Source organism: Girardinichthys multiradiatus, chromosome 20, assembly GCF_021462225.1.
Source record: "Girardinichthys multiradiatus isolate DD_20200921_A chromosome 20, DD_fGirMul_XY1, whole genome shotgun sequence".
In the NCBI taxonomy this organism is placed as follows: Eukaryota; Metazoa; Chordata; class Actinopteri; order Cyprinodontiformes; family Goodeidae; genus Girardinichthys; species Girardinichthys multiradiatus.
Window position 1 is genome coordinate 18570889 of NC_061812.1, and position 21333 is coordinate 18592221.

The following is a 21333-nucleotide window of genomic DNA, read 5'->3' on the forward strand; positions in this document are numbered from 1 at the left end:
CAAAAAAACTGACAGTCACAAAACCTCAGAATACTGCCAGGAAGTGTTAAACAGTGTCAGTTTTCATCTATGGGGTTCTTAAGTTGTTACTCTGCTGGTCTCTTCCTTTTTCTGCTTCTCTGTGTTACTTGCCTTATGTTGATGAAATAAATAATTGTATTATGCCCAGAGAGAAGTGGGCATTTTTCTATCTTTTTGATGTCTGTCACTCTAACCACAAGCCCCATGCATTTTTCCACTCAACGCCAGTATCTGCCTCTGCAGAAACAAGCCAGCCCCTTTAACTTTCTGTCGGTGTGTCAGTCTGTTCTGTCTGTAAAGAGTATAAATAACTGATAGAGTGTGGGTGAAGTGTCAGACATATTTCCATTTTCTTTGAAATATTTTGACATTATAGGAAGCTGAACTATAAATTGTGACACTCTGTTCCAAGCATAAATGAGAAGGATTTTCAGTTTTAGCAGCAGTACTTGGTATGCACCGTATGCTTTGGTTCCAAGAAGGTTTTACACATTTAAAATGAAACTTCCATGAAAGTTAGCATGCGCACTAAATTATATACACCTGTAGGATTAACGTATTGCACCATTTCTTTGTAATGTTTTCTCTGGTAAAAAAATACAAAAAAACTTCTAGTTTAAACACCAATCTTTACAAAATCACACTGTATTGGTGCACATGTAAATATTCCTTGATCTTTGCTAAATGTTGATTTATCTTAATGCAGAAAAAAACACAAATACCATAAAAGCAAAGCCATTAAATAATAGAATATTAATATGAAATATAAACTTTGACTAATAACTTGGGAATATCATTTTATTAAATGGTGTTGTATGCAATTATTGTCGCCAACAAAACCACTTTCTCTGAATAACATTTTAGAGTTATTGGTCAGTGTGTTGCAGGATACATTTTAAAATTCAATAAAAAAAAATCTATATTTTAAAATTGATTAGCTAACAATTTGTTTGTAGAAATGAAATATCTAAACAATCAACTCCGCTACTTGTGTCAGTCTGAACACCTTTGAGTGGGTTCCCTTCTTCAAACATGATCTTGAGCATCAGTCAGAGTGAGCAACAAAGACCCCACATCCTGTTTAATCTAAACACTTGCGTTTTCAAACAAACAACTTTTAGCAAAGTAGCCACATTTTTTAGGTACATAAAAATCATTTAATACAATTAAATTTACACAATCCTAAGTGACCACTGAAACAGCTGTCCACAGATGTCAAATGTTAATGTGGTTTAGATAAATCTTATCTTCACTGTACACGGGAAATGTGGGGTTTGTGAAAGATTTTTATTTTGAATTAATCTTATCTACACATCTCCCCACATCAGCCATTGTTCATGTGGGTGATACCCAGTGGGAGGATTTTGCTGTGATGCGCTTAGTTACAAAGATTTTGTTATATTGAAACGCTGTCCCTCTACAGTTCACATTGAGAAAGAAACATTGTGGACATTTGTTAAAGGCCAAGATCCATTTTTTAGGATCTTACCCTCTAATCTCAAATATTCTAGGTATTTAATCAGATTTTGGAGTGCTTTGTTTTCTTCACCAACCATCTTTTTTATTGGGCACACTTTAACATTCAACAGTTCCTTCACCATTAACACCACTCCTTGATATCTGGATTTTCAATTGTAATAGTGAATACATTTATTTATTTTTTAATACTTAGTATACAGTGTTTTGTTAGACTTTTCTATTATGACTTTGGTCCTGTCCTTTACATAATACGGTCTAAACTCGACATTAACAATGACCTAACTGGGCATTAGCCTTAGATTTTGGGGACTAACTTTGACTTTGAGGAGAAAACAAAGCTTGCTCCTCTATTTTTTTTAAAATAGGGGCAGGCAAACAAATTGGATAACTGCCTAGAGAGGAAACTACAAAGTCTCTTAATTTTCAATATTCTTTTTTTTTTATTCTACCTTAAATTTGATGAAGCATTGCAGGGGTTGGCTGCAGGCAGCTTAGACTTGTTACTAATTTGCAACAGAGCCACCTCTGCTCAGCAACATGCAAATAGATGCAGTTGTCTGTTTATCTCTGAACGCTCATTGAAACAGAATCCCAGGAAAAAAATTTTAAACAAAATCTAGCTGTAAACTCTTTAAAAAGGCTTAATCATTTTATAACCAGTAGAGTAAAATAAAAAAGATTTTACGGATGTTCAAACTCAGGATCTCTTGTACTGAAGGAAAACCTCTAAGCTACTACATGAGACATTATGAGCCAGGGGTATATTAATAGTTTACTCTACTGATTTGTCTCATGAACTGTCAGATTAGTGGTTCAAATCTGGGAGACACGTGTTCATCAGAGACTCATTATCTGATGCGATTTGTTTTGGGTGCTGGGGTATCGAATGCTCTGCTGAGGGGTTGCTTAATATTTTTTTCCAAATTTGCTCCCCCATTTTGTGACATAATCAGGCATCCATGTTTGCATTTGTGCATTTTTGACACTGTTAGATATGTTATAGTACAAGTGTTCATGTCTTTTTTGCCACTCACTGGCCTGAAATAAAGTCAGTTACAGCAGTTATTGTTCTCCTGAAGTCTCAGGGGACACTTACCAGAAGAAGGGGGTCAGCCAAGCAGGCAATCCCTTAATTGTTTTAAAACAGAAAACATTCTTTATTGAGGCGGAGGCTTGACCCCCTTTAACTTCCTACTTCTCTAAATAACCTGCGATTATAAAAAGGAACATCTGGATCGTGGTGTAGATGTCAAAACAGATGAGCATTCCCAAAGAATTCAGAGGGGAGTTTCTAAGCTCACACCACATTCTTTCAGTACAACTTCCAGGTTTTGTTGGTTTTAGTCTTGATCCTACACTATTTATTTATTCACTAAATTTATATTAAGGAAATACAAAAATCCTAATTAAAAAATGTTTGACTAGGTGTGTGTACATTGAGAGTTTGACCGTGGCAGGGAACTTAATAGCTGAGATAAGAGCAGATCTAATGGCTTCTTTGGTCCTAAGGTTAGACATAAGAAAACACACCTTGAAATACAATCTACTTTTTCCACAAAAGTTATTGGCATTATGTCCCCTCAAATCAAAGATTAAAAGCACATGTTTATTCTCCACTGATGTACCTGAAGTTTAAACATGTTGTCATCTCAGAATGTTGACATTTAGTTTCTTAAATAATATGTTTTTTAATTTTATGTCTACAAATTACTGCAGCTTAGTTATACAAGTCACAAAAAACAAGCTACAAAAATGTGTGTTAACTGTATCGCTAGTGACTGTCATTTTGTTTCATCATGTAGGGTTTCTTCAGACGCACAATCAGGCTAAAGTTGGTGTACGATCATTGTGAACTTCACTGCCGTATTCACAAGAAGTCCCGCAACAAATGCCAATACTGCCGTTTCCAGAAGTGCCTCAATGTTGGCATGTCCCACAACGGTAAGAAGTGCAAACTGCCTGTTTTGATAGGATTTCGGATGTGAAGTAGTAACATATGCTGCTAATCAAATGCACTCACTGAACTGATAATCTGCAAGTGTGATCACCTCTATAAAAGCAGGGGTTTGGTCAGTTTGGTTCAGAGTGTACAGGTATGAACACAATCTCAAAAAATAGGATCTTAGAGAAGTAATTATAGCTCCTAGTCAGAGGTTGCTCTAGGTTGTCATCTTGACTGACAGGGTCAAAAAAATCCTTTCATGATATATTTTTACCTGTCAATAATTGAAAATTAAATTGCATTTATTTTCATTCATTGAATTAACATTCCGTTTGAACAAGCTGAACAGAGAATCCACATCAACCAGATGAATACATGTAACTTTTTCTCCGCATTGACAAAAAACACTGAGTGTGGACCTAGTAACTGCATTTCAACAATGAAATTAAACAATTGCACATAAACTATGAACAGACTGGCCTAAACGCACAGTCTCATATCTTCCTCCTGGTCCGCATTGACCTAAATTGCGCACCCGTTTGTGCGTAATCCAATGTCTCAAGTGGGACTGCTGCCTCTGAACTCTGTACTCCTGCCTAGCCTCCTTGCTTCCACTTGCTCGCTCCGTAGTTGCAGAGGGCTGATTAGTTATTTGTTCTTCATCTTCCACGACATTTTTCCAAATGAAGCCAACGAGGTCATGCATCAAGTTAGAAAACAGCTAATTAATATGCTAACTCGCCGCCTAGTGGTCAGAAGTGTGAAATGCAATCTGTCAGAAAAACAGATGGCCTTCAGATTTTCCGTCACCGTTTTTAAAAAATGGTCAAAAACTGAATACATTATGTTAACACAACCCCTGCTCCTAATAATCAATCTGGAAAGGGCTATCAGGCAATCACCAAGTTTGGTGATTTAAAAGTAGAAAACATTTAGGACAGCTGCCAGTCTTCCCAGGAGTGGAGGTCCAGAAAATTCACCCCAAGCTAAGACCATGTAATGCAAAAAATCAACAGTACAATTTATTGTTTTAAGTTTTTGACCTATCCCTCAGGCAGGAATGAAACTGTGGTGACTGTAAAAAATAACTTGTGGGTAGAAAAAGACCTTCTTTTATGTTGTGGTCTAGGAAATGTCTTTTCATAACTCCTCTTGCCCCAGATGCCCCCCAGAAGAACAGCACAGAATCAGAGGTGTCAAACTCCAGTCCTCGTGGCCCGGTGTCCTGTAACTTTTAGTAGCTGGTCCAACACACCTAACTCAAATGGCCACATTACTTCCTCAGTATGCAGTCAAGTTCCCAAGAGTCTTTTAATGACCTAATTGTTTTATTCAAGTATGTTGAAGCAGAGACACGTCTAAACGTTGCAGGACAGTAGCCCTTGAGGGCTTGAGTTTGACACCTGGGGCTTAGATACTGCTGGCTGCACTGCTGCATATTTAGTCTTGGATGTGTGGTGGCATGTTTGTAGCAAGTCACCCTACTACCTTGTCTTATGTGGTTTGGGGTTTTCAACGTACACTTAGGGTCATGTTTCAGTTCTCATTGCTAGTTCAGTGTACCTGAAGATAATTAAAAAAATTATACTGTGGTCAACAGCTAACTCCAAATACCCACCAGTGGTTTTAATTTTTGCTTTCTGTATTTTTCTGACTTTGTGGCTAGAACTTTATTATTAAACACAAGTTTCTTAAGGTGCTAAGTACAGCATCTGTATTTGTGCTGCTTCTTCTGCAAAAGTGAGCTGCAGATTGTTATTGTCTTCCCAACGAATTGTCTGTTTGTTTTGCCTATTTAAGAAAACCTCTCTGTTTCTCTGTTTTGTCATTGGAGAAAGGGATGTCTGGGTTTCCTTACTGAACCTCTTACCCCGAAACCAGTGTAGGAACGGATAGACAAGAACGCAGAAATGGCAAAACAAAAAAAATATTCAGATACCAACCCCAGGCCAATAAGTGGCAATAAGGTTGGATGTGTCAAAATTCAAAAGAAGAACTTTCTGATTATAACATCATTATAATTTCTAATGTATTTAGAGTGAATTGACTCTTATGGGGATCAGAATTACATACATTATGAGAAAATAACACACAAATTAGACATTACCTGAGAGCATTTGAGCATTTTTATGAATGCTTATCCTTACAGTTTATGAGTATATTTAACTTCCAAGAGAAATAAGCTAATGTACAATAGTGGTAAATAAAGATCTCAGGTGAGATGGGAATGCATAGGTTTGAAAGGGGGGTAGGAATTGGAATTGAAGCAAATTGACCCAGAGCCAGCCTGGATGTGAACATTGGAGGCAAATGCAGCAAATTAAATTTGATTTGCAAAATGTCTTTCTTAGAATGGGTTGGGCCATAAAACTACACTTTCACTCTCACACACTGTCCAGCCCTGTTCACGTTATGTTGTATATTGATTACATTTTTTCAATCGAAAATAAGGTCAGATCGTGTATGTTTGCATTTTTATAGATACAGCGCCACAGAATATGGAGGACAAATGCTTGAATGGTGCTGCAAAGATTTGTTCTAATTTCCTTCAAACTAGCTGAAGAACTCATCAACTGATCTGTCAGATATACTGCATTTGCTTTTATTGATTGACTTGATAACAAGCAGTGCATGGGTCATTTTAACACACACATACATACACCAATATTCTTGTCATTTTAGGTAAGTTGGATAATGTCTTTCAGCTTTTTTCTACTATGTGTTCCAGTTATCTACCTCAGGTTTTCTTTAATTTTAACTATGTGAAATTATTCCACAAAACATGTAAGCAGTCAGACTGCAGTAGTAGTAGAATCCACAACAGAAATGCAACATGTGGAAAGCACTGGTGCACTCTAATCTTGTCCTTCAACCACCACTGTTTAGTTACTGGTTTTTATTTTGGCAGCCATTGTTGGTCACTGAGGCATGACAGACTCCACCTCCTCAGGTGTGTTTGGAGATGGTATGAGCTCGCTCGGGTGTGCTCAATTGTTTTTTTCTTGATTCTCTTGTCCGTTTTGTCGCCACTGTTAGGGTGAGCCAGTTTTGGTGGCTTAAATTCTTTGACCTCAGGTCAGAGGTCATAAGAATGCTCAGCAACTGCTTTTGCTATGAAACAACAGCAAATTATGCTTTTCTGACCCTGCCAGAGTAATATGTCATACTTTAGTTAATCAGCCTGGGCAAATATGCACAGCCTGATGAGTATCATGCATGCAGAATAGAAGTACATGCTTGAAAGCCCTCTTCAACTACTGCTCAGTGTGAAAAAGTAAAATCCAATCAGGGTTTTAATCAAAACTGATGATCCTGTAATTATGAATTGTTTTTGTCATTTTCTGTGTAAAAAGAAAATCAAGATCTGCCCTATGATGGAAGTTACAGGTGGGGGACGTGGGAACAAAAGAACAATTATAGCTTCTCAAAAGAACATTATAGATACTGTTGAACAATCAGCTCTATCCGAATAAGAATATATGTTTATTAAATAAAGACAAAATAATCAGATGTGAAAGTTTTCATTTCATTCAAAAGTGTATTTGAATCCTCTCACAGTAAGTAATTTTATTTAAATCATAAAGTGCTTCACAAAGAGAGAATATAAAAATAAAAACATGATTAAAAAGAAAAATTACAAATGAAATGTATAGATACAGATAATTAAAAGCTAATCCACTTTAATTGTTCTAGAGTTGAGGTGCAACAGTCCAGAAAGATCGATCCCCTCAAGTTTTATATCTGCTCCTTCAGACTATTTGTATCGTTTTGGTTTGAGGACCTGAGGGCTCTAGTTGGAGTATGTGGCTTTAAAATCTAAGTAATAAAGGAAGGGATTTGACTTTATGGGGCCCTGAATGTTAAGTCAAAGTTTTAAAATGAATTTTGTTACTGCAAGAAAAAAAACAATTTATCCAACTAACTTTCATGTTCAGTAGAGGTGACTTTTCAGATGGATTTTGGAGCTAAAAAATGTGAAGCATTCATTGTAGCACATGTCACATGCCCAGATGGTTTGAGATCCAACTACTAAACTGCCACACATTTTTGTAATCCACTTTAGTTACTTTCTTTGTTTTCCTCACACAGCCCTTTATTAGTTTTTTTCAACATTTGCTCGTATGTTCGGAGCTTTGAAAATGTGCCGCTGTGTACGTGTTTTATCAATGATTGACATCTCAGAGCCCATAGCTTCAACTGGTTTTTCCAGCATGCTGTGTCACTGCAGCAGGCTCGTTGCCCAGTGAGAGGTAGGTCCGCTTTGGTTTTGTGTTGATTTGCTCAAGGTGTGCATCAACCACATACTCAGTATTTCACAATCACATAAAGCTGCGGCTAAAGAATGGTGTGTGTCTGAATGGAGACGAGGGATAATTAATGATTTCTACCTCTAATGAAACGGCACAACTTTGTCACGGCATGGCATTAACTTTCTCCCCGTTCTGATTAAGCTTTGTGATTAAACAAAAACTCATTTTAAACCCAAAAAACTGATTTGATCATTCATCAATACCACAGAAAAGAAGGCAAATTATTGTTATGATTGTTATGTTTATTATTATTATTATATTAGTGTTAGTGTTTGTGTTATTATGAATAGTATGGCATTTCTAATAGATAAATCTTGCAAACCCACCATAATATAAAATTTGCTAGTCTGAATATTGTTAAGAGACAGGAAAATAGCCCTTATTTTGTAAATGAAACTCAATCTGGCCTTCTTTGTTCAGTACATGTAGTTTCAAATGCCGGGTGTAATGCTACCTGCAGCAGTGGAAGGAACAAGAAGGGGAAAAGAGATTAGATACGTGCAGGTTGTTCAGTGAGCTGTGTAAATGTAATTACCAACACATTATCAAGGTGTGGAATATGTTGGAATGTATCACAAGACAAAGCTCATAGAAGCTCAACAGGAATGTTTAATGTGAAAGCAAAATTCTAACTAAATAGACACAATTTACATCACTTGTTTAACATACAATATATTTCACTGCACAAATGTATTTTTATTCAATTGAATTTCTATTGGTTTTTATCTGTGTCTTGGTGTCTTTTACCTTTCACTTTTTCTGCTGATGTACTCTGAATTTCCCCACTGAGGACAAATAAAGGATTATTATTTTGTATTCTCTTCTACATTTGGTACACTTTTAGGTTTAATTTTTAAATCTGCTCAAAATGTGATAACAGCAAACATTGGCATTTTTTATTTTGTTGAACTCAGTTTCATCAGACTTTGTTAGGATTTAACTCTGAAAGGCCTTCTAATATAAACTAAAAATGTACAAAACAAAATGCTTACAAAGATGAGGAAGCAGTAGCTAAAGATGCAGAGTGCTCTTTACTTTATTATCAATTTCTATCTCCAGTTACACTTTTAAAATAGTGGACACTGTGTTGAAGGTTTTGCATATTTGATTTTTGCTTGCTCTAATATACATTTCTGATTTATTTCCCAGCCATTCGTTTTGGCCGAATGCCCCAGGCAGAAAAGGAAAAACTGCTTGCCGAGTTCTCGTCTGACATGGAGCACATGCACCCGGAGGCTGCAGATCTGAGGGCTCTGGCCCGGCATCTGTATGAAGCCTATCTGAAGTATTTCCCCCTTACCAAGGCCAAGGCCAGGGCAATCCTCTCTGGGAAGACTGGTGAAAAAGTGGTAAGAACACATTTAGACAGCACTGCCACAAGTCAGCTTTTTAAAGTATGTAAAAAGGACAAACGTGGTGGAAAATAAATCTTTATTAGTGGACCCGAACAGTGAAATTGGTGTTCTGTCAACTCTAAAGTCTTTAAGTAATTGACTTCTTTTATCTACGTTTATCTACTATAACTGTACATTCCTGTTTTCAATTAATCTGGGCTGCTGAACCAGTTCCTCTGTAAGGTCTGTTCTCTCATCCGGAGACTGTGGCGTGAAACGAAATATTAAAAATGAACATTTAAAAACTTTTAATCTTTACAAGGTGTACGTGTTAAAATATAAACCAGAGTTGTTGTCATGTCCCAACACCTAGTTTTATTTGAATTGACACTTTCTGGGCTTTTATTGTTTGTTTGACTGGAAAAGTGGATCAACTGGTTTCTACATGCTTTGGGTGTTCAAACATCTACAGTGGTCAGGCTGAGAAACAAGAGGGTTTTTTTTTTATAGTCCTGCAGTACAGTATTGGCTTACTGCTGACACTCAAAATAACTATCAAAATTTATTATTATTACTTATATTCTTATTTATTATTTAATATTTCTCTTTGTTACTTAAGTATTACTTAACATACAAACTGAGATATTTTTTAATATGCATCAAAGCTTTCAGTTTAGGTGTCCAATAGGTTTTACAGCACATGTTGTCACATCATGAATAAACTAAACTTAATCAAAACGTGTTTTGGTACATTTTTTTCTTTTAAAATTAAAACAAAATTACAATAAATTAAACTTTGCAACTCTGTACAAAATAACGTCAATACTAAATCCAGAATAACATTATTATTAACATTCTAGTGTTGCTTGCTGCTTTTTTTGTGTTTTATTCTTTTGGTAAAGTCTAATGTCCTCAAGGTTGCTCTGCATCTCTTTGTTCATCTTGTTATGACTGTTTGCCACAGAGATAGCCGCCATATGGCACTGAATCAGCATTTTGTTTGAGGCACTCCTTGCTCATTTACAAAATCATTGCGTACCTTCTAAAATAAATTTGGAGTAAATTATTTTAGCTTTTGCAGAATATTTACATTTTTTGACATCCAAGGCCGAGATATGAGTTGATGTTTGATAATGTTTTTCTGCCGTAAGGAAGCAAATAGGTTTTGGTTTTTTTGTAGAAATCCACAAACGTAGACAGTAGGAGTAGTTGGTAGAACATTTTTCCAATGAGATTTTGCTCATGGCTTCCAAATCATTGTAAATCATTTCCTTTAGAAAAATGATTACATTTACCCGAATTAAAAAAATACAATTATGGAAAAATATTAAAGCAGGAAAACAGGCATTTGCTTCACTAAAGCTTCGTGAGACAACAAAAGAATTTTTATTTCCTGCAGAAATTGTCTTTTGGTTATGGACACATCATATTTTAGTTTTGAACTGTGTTAAGAATTGCAACTTGTTATAGTTATATTCATACCTATGTGTTATATTAAGAAAACAAGGTTTTAAAGGTAAAAGTAAAGCACAATGGAGCAGTGAATACAGTTGAAGGAGTGGTGTTGCATATGAGAGACTAAAGCTTTAACATTAGCGCAAATCACAATGGCCACCCAAGACAACAGTACTGACAGCAAGTCTCTGGCTTGAATGAGTGTTGTCCAGTGAGAAGGAGCAAGTCATGAGCAATGGTGTCTGACAGTATGTTGGAAACTCAACACTTTGCTTTCAAAACACTGGAATTCAGGTAGCAATCAGGTATATGTAGTAATTTCTGCTTCAGTTCCGACCAGCATTGTTACTTTGCTACTTTACACTCCGTGCTAGGCAGAGCTTATGCAAAACATAGCACTAGTGAATGGAAATAGTTAAAAATCTTACTTTTCTACTCATAATCGTTTAATTTTTTTCTCATGAGGATTGCAACAATGTTGCTGACAAAGTGTTATTCTGAATACTTTCCACCACTCACTAACTTCAAGTTGCTTTTAGTTTTCTCACAACAGTGATTTGACCCAAAAAAGTCAAAGTCAAGAATCAGACATGGGTCACAGCAGAGTCATATGAAGCATATGACTGCTTCATATTTGTTGTATGTTACCTTTGGTTGTGGGAAGAATAAAGTCAACGGTTGGTGCGTTCGTCATATTACACAACCTAAGACCAAAGATTTTGGCTTACAACCAGAGATTTTCTTTCACAATGACAGATTTTGGTCAAGACTTCAGATACGTAATTGCGCAGTGTAAACCAGACTTTTAAGCCAAGGTTCCTGTTGTTTCTTAATCCTGGAGGAAAAGGTGTTCCCAGCAGACTGTTTTTAGTGAGAAATTGGCAATTTCATTGATTACACCAATCAATCATTTTGCAATGCCAATAAGCACCACACATCTACTGATCATAATCATGTAAGAAAGGTGTTTTTTTTTGTCAGTAAAACAGTATGTTTTCCTTTCCAAACAATTAGCTGCCACACTGTGCTGTTGCATACTGAACACCATTATCCATGCATGCTGGTTCAGTTTCAGTGTTGGGCAACTGTGGCTCCAAAGCCTCTCTTTATGTCAGAAAAGTGTATTTAAAGATTACTTGCATGTTCTGAACAACAATAGAATGATTGAAATCTTGAAAGCTTATTCAAGCTTTCAAGATTTTTAGAATTTCTGGCTATAAAATATGATTACTTTTTCCCCTGGATTGTTTACATTTTGCACCATTTCTTACCCATTGCAGAAATCGCCCCCACAAAACTTGTATATTATTTGTATCTACAACGTCACATCTTAAGCAAAAGGTTTCATGATATGATGTATATGTTTGAAGAACAACAGCTGTACAAATGTAAATTGTTCTTCTCTTCCCTGGTTTTCAAATCAGCAAAACCAATATAAATATGCAGTGTAAACAGAAGGGAGCCCATGCAGCTTCACTGGCCTCACACAATTTAATTAACTCCCATAGGAATTATGTTTGTTTATTCAACGCCTTATTTGATCTGTCTGTTGTAATACCTGTAATTGCACATTGTATTATTTATTTTTCATCTTTGAGCCAAAAACATTTAAGGGTATGCGTTGTAGCACTCACCTTCAGGCCAACACATGTCAATCTTCCCGTAAAATATAACTCAGTTAAGCTTCATTTACAAAGAGGTTTTTAGTCTGCCTCAGATTGGAGCAAAGAGATTTTGTTTTTGTACTTGTCCTCAATATACATATATTTAAGATAGGGGATTTCTTCTCATGCATGCCTGATGAATGAACCATAACCAAAGTGCACAAACAGAATGGATGTAGTTTTAGATGTAGTTCATATGTCTTCAGAAAGTCAGTTAGAAATATACTTTTCTTGTCTGTTTTCCTCTTTTTTGTTATTATTTTCTTCAAATACTTTTGTAATTCTAAAGATCTTTTCTGTCTGCAGCCTTTCATCATTCACGACATGAAGTCTCTAATAGAAGGGGAGCAATTTATCAACTGTAAGCAGATACCAGTCCAGGAGCACCAGCAGCAGATGCCCACCATTTCAGTTGGACACGGAGGTGGGTAGAGCCACAGACTAAATTAGTCTCTTAGAGGGGCAGATTATTTGTTACATTTTTTGTAATGTATTAATGTATACAAGCTATTTTAATGAAACATGAGAAATCATTATTTCTCATAGACATTAGCTATTTGCAGTCAACAAGCCACATATCTCTTAAATATTTTCTTTTGAAGGTTAAGGTTTAACAAGCTATTTCAAGTCTTGTTCATGTTTATATTTACCTACCTAAAGCATAAACAATTTCTTCACTGATTCATAGCTAAGAATAGGAGTGGAAATCCTCAGCACATTTTCACACTGATTAGAAATGAGACAAGACAACAAAAGGAAGATTAAACTTTATAAACAGAACAAAGAAAGAAAACTTAAATTATGCACTTTTTGCCCTGATGCATACAACATGGTTTTACCCTTAAAGCTAAAGTTAATCCCACACATATTCATACACCAGGCAGATGTAGATTTAGAAATATTTTCATTCAACCATGAAGTTTGTTTTGGAAAAAAATGAGACTAACGTCCTCATAGAAACAATATAAAACAACATAACAATTTGAAAAAAGAAATCTTTGCTGTTTTTGTTTACCTTTTATTAAGAAATGTAGAGAAAATTATTTTATAATTCTTAATAATCAATGGAAACATCTTTTTTCATTGATCATCTTCATGCATGTTTTTACTGGTATTGTGGCGATTTATCTCTGGTGACGACCTCCAAGTCATGTAAGCCCTCCTTGCCATCACCCTAATCTCCGCAGATTCACTGTCAAGTTAAAAAAAGGACTCAGACTGGGCCAGTCCAAAATGTCAATGCTATTTCTGGAAAAAAGAAGCATATTTCACAATTAAAAGATTACTTTAAACATTTAAATCTAGCAGGACCATGAATAATTTGGGGCCAACTGTGTACAGTTTTATTCATCTGAGACTAAGTCTGCTATTTCGTGTTAACGTCTCCATTATAGAGTTATGTTATGTAGCTGTGTTTCAGATTTTTATTCCATACTCTCACAGTTTCAGGAATACCAGGATCCCACTTAGGATCAGATTATGGAGCTTTGGGAACAGTAATCAACGGGCAGACACCTGACGGAGCGGAGCTGCGTTTCTTCAAAAGCTGTCAGTCACGTTCTGCAGAAGCAGTGCGGGAAGTGACGGAGTTTGCCAAGAGCATCCCAGGATTCATCGACCTGGATCTCAACGATCAGGTGAGAAAAATCCTTAACATTTGAGAGTCAAAACAAATAAATAAATGACAGATTATGGTATCATGAAGTAAATAGTAGCACAGGGTTATTGTAACACAGACGTTTTACATACTTGCTGAGGGCGGAGTGGCATATACCTCCAGTCAGTTTTAGACACGGTCAAAAGAAAATTGTATCCAAATTTTCTGAGGGTTCTCACTTAAATTTTCTGAGATTTGTAAACAAGTGTTTCAGCAAAAGTGTGTTTCCGATAGTGAACTACTAAATCCAGTCTATGTCATGTTATTAGCTGTCCTATTGCCTAAGAATTAGAACAGACTTGAAAAACATGAGGTTTTTCCAATGCAAGGTAAACTCAAAAATTGAAGTGGTAAATCAAAATTTACCACTTTAGGGTACGTTGTAACACAGTGGTAGAGCTAAGTATCTTTAGTGTAAAAAAAAACAAATATATTTTAAAATATAGGTTTGCTTAAATATGTAAAATATGTTTTTTCAATAGGGTTGCACGGCCAGGGGTCGTTCTGCATGGAGTTTGCATGTTCTTCCCGTGCGTGTGTGGGTTTTCTCCGGGTTCCTTGGTTTCCTACCACAATCCAAAGACATGCCTGTTAGGATAATTGGTCGCTCTAAATTGCCCTTAGGTGTGTGAATGAATGTGTGCATGGTTGTTTGTGTGTTGCCCTGCGATGGACTGGCGATCTTTCCAGGGTGTACCCCGCCTCCCGCCCAAAGACTGCTGGAGATGGGCATCAGCTTCCCCGCGACCCACTATGGAAGAAGCAGTATAGAAAATGACTGACTGACTGTTTTTTCAATGAATGGGAGATCCAGAAGCAAAAACCAAACAGTAAATGAAGGAATAATTCCTACAAAAAATTTATAGAATAATGAATAGCAATAAAAATTAATGGAAAATTGTATCAATATAAATAGAAATGACTGAAAAAGTAATGACAATCACACACACATCACAGATAAAAGACAATAGTTGCTACAAAGTCCTGCACAATGCATGATGGATAGTTGCAAGGGGGGTGAATGGGTGACTGGGCATCAAACAGTGTCTGTCTACAGTCTGTAAGTGGATTTGTACTGAATGAAACACATTTAGATGAACTATTTTAGAAAGCCCTCCTTCTGCAACTTTTAGCGATGTTAAAAGTCTGAAGGTCACCAAAACACACGTTGAGTGTTTTTTTGTGGCAAACATGTTGTAGATGTAGAAATTATTAAAAATAATTAGAGTTTTCTATGTTTTCAATTAAAAAACAAAATTTAAGTTGTTCCCCTGCATGTTCTCAAACATCACACCATTATGGATGCATCTTTAGAGCTTCCTTTTAACCTGTGAATTGTTTGTCCAGGTAACGTTGCTGAAGTACGGAGTGATTGAAGTCTTAATCATCATGATGTCGCCTCTAATGAACAAGGACGGCACCCTGATCTCCTATGGACAGATTTTCATGACGCGGGAGTTCCTCAAGAGTCTTAGAAAACCTTTCTGTCAAATGATGGAGCCAAAGTTTGAGTTCGGAGTCAAGTTCAACACACTGGAGCTAGACGACAGCGACATGGCTGTGTTTTTGGCTGTTATTATCCTCAGTGGGGGTGAGTGTTCACTTTTTATCAGGGAGATTTATTGATCTCACAAGATGGGTCTTAGTAATACTAATGTTAAAAGAAAGTCCGACCCCACAGGATTTGTTTTTTTCATTTTCATTTTTTTTTTTTTTTTTGTAAATTGTGCAATTTTAGGGGTTTTCATAGTTGTGTGAGTCTGATGTAAAACCCAGAAGCAGGGGACACTTTTACACTTGCTGAGCCCAAAAGAAAACAATAAGGCAATCACACCACAGCCATTAAAACCACTAAAGTCAACTCATTTTTACACCTTTTGACAGAGCTAAACTAACAACCTACATATACAATATGATTCAAAATTATATTTAACACCCCAAGTAATTTATTTTAACTCAATTCAAGGAGCTCTCTAAATTTTATATTTATTCTCTATGTGCTCTCAATGAAAATGTTTCTTTTTAATACAAAAGACCATACAGAGACCTAATGTTTGTCCTGTCCACAACTTATTAGCTTTCTGTGATGAACATGCTATCTTCAGACTGCCTTAATCCTTTTATCAAGTTAGTAATTGGTTAAAGGTAAGAAAAAATCTGTTTCACATGAGAACAACAAAACCTGCAATTCAGGAGGCATGAACTAATAACTGCAAAGGTTGTATTTGTGACGGGGGAGAAAAGACAAGAGAGGTGAAGTTTCAGAGACAACCACAGAAGCGAACAACAATCATTCAGCTCCTGCTTCTGCACGTTCCTACACTGACTGTGAAGATTTATAGTAAAAGGAAAAGTACAGGTGGGAAGAGGCGTCAAACTTCTGGTCTTCTTTCCTCACACTTGTGAGTTCAGTTTCTTAGAAGCAAAATAATGAATGTTACTCGTGTGTAATGAGGCAATCCCTTATATCTGAACAGACCCTTCTGAGCTTGCCCTGTCCCACTAGTTGTTAGAACAGATCTACTAGATAAAAACCTGACTTTGAACATTATTAAGATTAAAATCCAACAATGAGATAAATTATTAACTCAAATGACTGATTATAGCTTGATAACCAACTTTTTATACAAAGCAAAAAACGTCTCACTGATAAACCAAAGTTTATTTCAATAACTTTAGTACTCCATATTTTGTTAGTGCCTCTCATTTATGTTTACAGTGCCTTGCAAAGTATTCATACTGCTTGAACCTTGTCACAATTTCTCACCTTTCAACTAAAATCTTAAATTGCATTAGGATTTTATTTTTATTATCAACACAGAGTAGCAAATAATTGTGAAATGGAAGAAAAAGGATCAATGGTTTTCAAAGTTTCTTTTTTTTTTTTACCGTGTTGTGTCCGGCAGAGTAGCACTCAGAATTGTTGTCTGACTGCCAAGAAAAAGCCCTACAGATTTACTTTCACAAGTGGAGCAGCTTTAAAGCTTTGCTTGATATTTATAAAAAGAAACTTTATTAGAAACGGCTTTGGGATTATTTCAGTTGTAATGGACACTGAGACAGAAATCAAAAGAAAAAAAAAAGAAGCACGAAAGAGAGAGAGGTGGGCAAAAGGGAAAAGGGGAGAGAAGGAGAATAGAATGGAGGAAAGAAAGAAGAATGAAGAGAATACAAGATAACACCCTGCTTGCTTCTACACCTGCAGAAACGTTCATATTACCAGCTTTTTTACTGAAAAGTGCACGGTACTTATTAATACAAGATGTATTTAGTGGTAAATGCGGCTCAATATAGAACATTTGTGTAACTGTTAATACCAGAATCTAAACACCTGTGGGTCTTAGTGTGAGCGCGCTTGTGTAAACAAGATTTCTCCATAAAAATATGCAATAGTGAGTGTGAGGAGCCACAGACCGGCCCCCCAGGACCCGGGACAGATACGGAGGAGATCTGAGCCAAATATATTCAAAGGCCGCCCAGAGCACAGGAACCCCAGGAGAACCACAACTGGGACTACCGCAACCCCCCCAAAGAAAAGCAGGGGAGAGTCCCAGGGGAACCACCCAGCAGCCACAGTGCAGAAGCCCCAAGGAGCTGCAGCGACGAGCCCACAGGCCCCGCCGGCAGCCATCTACACCCGAGCAGATCCAGCCATGGACCCAGAGACCCGAGACCCCAGGACACATCACTCCCCAAGCAGAGGCCCGACAGAGCCCAGGGGTCCAGGCCCCGGCAAGCAGCCACCGGGAGTGAGCCAGCACACACCAAAGTACCTAGCCCCTGATATCGAGAACCACAAGTACACTGGCGGGCAGAGACACCAACCACCGGCAGGTAGTCTGGCACATTTGAGGGGGGTCTAAACTGACCCAAGACCCAACCTGACACAAAAAACAGGCACACAAAGTCACAATCACACATTCCCACCCTCATGCGTACACATAAAAACCGCCCCAGCACCTGAACCTTGTCCGGGCTAGCCTGGGCTCGTGCCTTCACCTGAGCAACCCCGGATCGGACCCCGAAAAGTGTTTCTGGGTACATGTTAACAACCAGTCTTTAGTCTTTTGCAACCTCTTGCAAGGATTGCACTTGATTTAGCTACATCCACTACTTTCTGTCCCTGCTGAATAAAAACATCCCCACAGCATCAGGCTGCCACCATTGTGTTTTATCAAGAGGATTTTGTTTCTGTTGTGTTTTATATATACTGCCAAAAAGTTTCATCTTCCTCAATGCGTTTGCTATTTCTCCCACATGCCTTGTGGAAAACTGCAAATATGAATTCCTATGGCCTTATGGTTTTTTTTGGTCAACCTTTTCATAAGAGTCAGGTTTCTGAAGTGCGCAGCTACAGATTCTCCCACTTGAGTTGTGGATCTCTGGAGCTCCTCCAAAGCCTCTTGACTGCTTCTCTGATTACTGCTGTCCTTGCCTGGCGTGCCTGTTTAGGTTGGGTGGCCATGCCTTGGTAACTTTGCAGTTGTGGCATACTTTTTACCTTTGTGGACCAGTGCACCGTGGAATGTTCAAAGTTTGGGATATTACCTCATAAACTAACCCTGCTTTACCTTTCTCCACAATATTATTTCTGACCCATCTGATGTGTTCCTTGGTCCTCGTGAGGCTTTTTATTAACTAATGTTCTCTAACAAACCTCTGAGACCTTCATAGAACACTTATATGTTTAAATATGGATTAAATGGCATGCAAGTGTACTCTGTTTATTAATCAGGTGACTTCTGAAGGCAATTGTTGCTCTGGATTTTGTTTTGAGGTATTAGAAGGGGCTGAATAGAAAAGCATATCATATTTTTTTTTAGCTTTTTCTCTAAAACATTTTGAAAATCGTGTGTAATTTTTTTAATTATGTCACATTTTGTGATATGACATAATGTAAAAAAAATTCAATTATAGGCATATGAATCCTTTGCAAAGCACAGAATTATAATAGGATTGAAATATATCAGGATGAGATCTTTCACTAATTTATGCCCTCTGTCTCTGTGACCTGTCCAGACCGGCCTGGCCTGCTGAATGTGAAACCCATTGAGCAGCTTCAGGAGACGGTACTTCATTCGCTGGAGCTGCAACTGAAGCTCAACCATCCAGACTCCCTGCAGCTGTTCGCCAAGCTGCTCCAGAAGATGACGGACCTGCGTCAGATTGTCACTGACCATGTGCACCTCATCGAGCTGCTTAAGAAGACCGAGGTGGACATGCTTCTACACCCTCTACTGCAGGAGATTGTGAAGGACTTGTATTAGATTCAAACTGAAAAGAGGACAAGCACTGAAATTTGAAGAAAAACGGAGAGATCAAAAACTGTTAAATCATGAGTTTAAATGAATCAGTTACCAGAAGATGGAGAACAGGAACTGAAAAATCATGAAAAGAAATAAAGTTCTGTTTCTAGACAGTCTGTGTGAGTGCACTGTCATTTAGCTACCACAGAGCCTGAACAGTTTTAATGTGCTGTCTGCCAACTTCAGTACGAAACTACCGCCTACTGCAGCAGAGTGTCGGTGGCTAACAGAAAGAGAAGGAACTGTCAGTTGGCAAGCCTAATGCAAAATCATGAATGCTTCGTCACACTCAAAACTTCACGTGCCTTAAAGGGAAACATTTTTCACACCTTGTTTCATGCAGTACATGTTGCTCTTGTGCAGCTTGTTTCTTTACAGCCATCCACAGACAGCAGCGGTAGTGCAAACATGCATTAGTTCCTATGTAAACACGCACAAATGCAGGAAGGCTCACATGCGCAAAACTATGCACGGTCGTTTTCTGTATTGGCATCAGGGTGAAGGTGCCATCTCCTTTTCAATCAGCTGCATCCAAAAACAGAAACCAAGATTAGTGCCTGTAACTTATTCTGGTCCTGCACACCGCTTAAAGTTGTGAGAAAGTAAGTGTGAGCTCACAGAGGCACAGAGCAGTGATGATGTTAGCTCTAAATGCCTTAATGATCTAATGTTTAGCTTTTTTTTTTTAAATGAAATGTTTTTAAACATATTGTACATATTCAATGTATGATATATATAATCCCTCATTTTGTTTCTGTTTATATGAAATTGTTGAACCAAATTTGCTTTTGAGCCTTTAGATTCAGCAAACTGGTTGAGTTCTAATTTTCCAATGTGAAATTATTTTGTATCTGTATCAATCCGTTCGTTTGTGCAGACAAAGAGACTGGATTTATACCTACTGGGGAGATAAAGAATAAGAAATTACCTGTAAATAAATATGTTCTAACTTTTTTTACTTGGAGTCTGTTTCTTGCATAAAGGCATTCGAGTATGCTTCAAAACAATTTCCAACTATCTGGCTGTTGTTTAAGGTAAGAGTGCTGGAAGATGAATCTCTGCTACAAGTCTTTTGCAGCTACGTGTCCATAATCCATTTTCTTTTTCATTCAAAGTCTGTTTCATGCTTAAAGGCATTTAAGTGTGTGTCAGAATAGCTGGCTTCCTGTTTTGGGTCAGCTTTGTGACCTAACATGAACCTCCATCAATGTCAAAAGTCTTTTGCAGCCTCAGATTTTCTTCAAGCATCGCCTTGCATTTAATAGCAAAAACCTTTACATCAACTTTGCCTGCTTCCCTGTCACTGCTCAAGTAAAGCATTCCCACAGCATGATCCTGCCACCGCTGTAACCACAGGCATAGTGTTTTTTTTGTTTTTTTTTTATATAATCTTAAACATTCAGCTTTGGTCTCATCTTTACTTCTTAAGCTTCAACCTTCGGTACAGAGGGAAGAATTTAACTTTTTTTGTTTGTACTTTCATTACTGTAAGTTACCCCAGTTTAACATAAATGTGTGGTAGCCACAGAAACATTAGAATCTCAGCTAAAAGCTGATATAAACAATTTCTAGAAACACCAAACACAGTTAAATCTACAAGCAGTTGAATCGTAAAGTAAACAAATTCCACAAAATGGCATCTGCAAAACTCGGTCTCAGCTGTTCACCACACGGCTTCTTCACACACAACCAGCATGTCTGCTGAAAGCAGAAATCTCATAGATTACAAGTTTTGTCACAATACACCCAGGATTTATTAAACCTGCAGTAAAAGGAATACCAGAATTATCACTCACATTTGAAAAAAAAACCTTATTAAAATAATGATTATGTAAATAGAGGTTGCAATTCTTGACTCCACCAGGATTGCCCTTTGTGACTGATTCTGTTCATAACTTTTATGGACAGAATTTCTAAGTGCAGCCAAGGTGTTGAGGGGATCCGTTTTGGTGGCCTAAGAATTGCGTCTCTGCTTTTTGCGGAGGATGTGGTCCTACTGGCTTCATCAGCTCGTGATCTACAGCTCTCACTGCAGCAGTTTGCAGCTGAGTGTGAAGTGGCCAGGATGAGAATCAGTGCCTCCGAGGCCATGGTCTTGAGCCGGAAAATGTAGAGTGCCTTCTCTGGTCGGGGGGGAAGTCCTGCCTCAAGTGGAAGAGTTCAAG

At 37.4% G+C, this 21333-nt stretch overlaps 1 protein-coding gene across 3 annotated transcripts in view; it reads left to right on the forward strand.

The window, feature by feature from the left end:
• pparg (peroxisome proliferator-activated receptor gamma) overlaps positions 1 to 20126 on the forward strand; it is a 58153-nt gene extending 38027 nt beyond the window's left edge. For all 3 annotated transcript variants that reach the window (XM_047347668.1, XM_047347669.1, XM_047347667.1), the window contains 6 exons: positions 3303 to 3441; positions 8902 to 9101; positions 12512 to 12629; positions 13649 to 13842; positions 15210 to 15453; positions 18882 to 20126. In XM_047347668.1, the coding sequence (XP_047203624.1) occupies positions 3303 to 3441; positions 8902 to 9101; positions 12512 to 12629; positions 13649 to 13842; positions 15210 to 15453; positions 18882 to 19129 (1143 nt within the window). In that variant the 3' untranslated portion in view covers positions 19130 to 20126. The remainder of the gene's footprint in view (positions 1 to 3302; positions 3442 to 8901; positions 9102 to 12511; positions 12630 to 13648; positions 13843 to 15209; positions 15454 to 18881) is intronic.
• The last annotated feature ends 1207 nt before the right edge of the window (positions 20127 to 21333 follow it).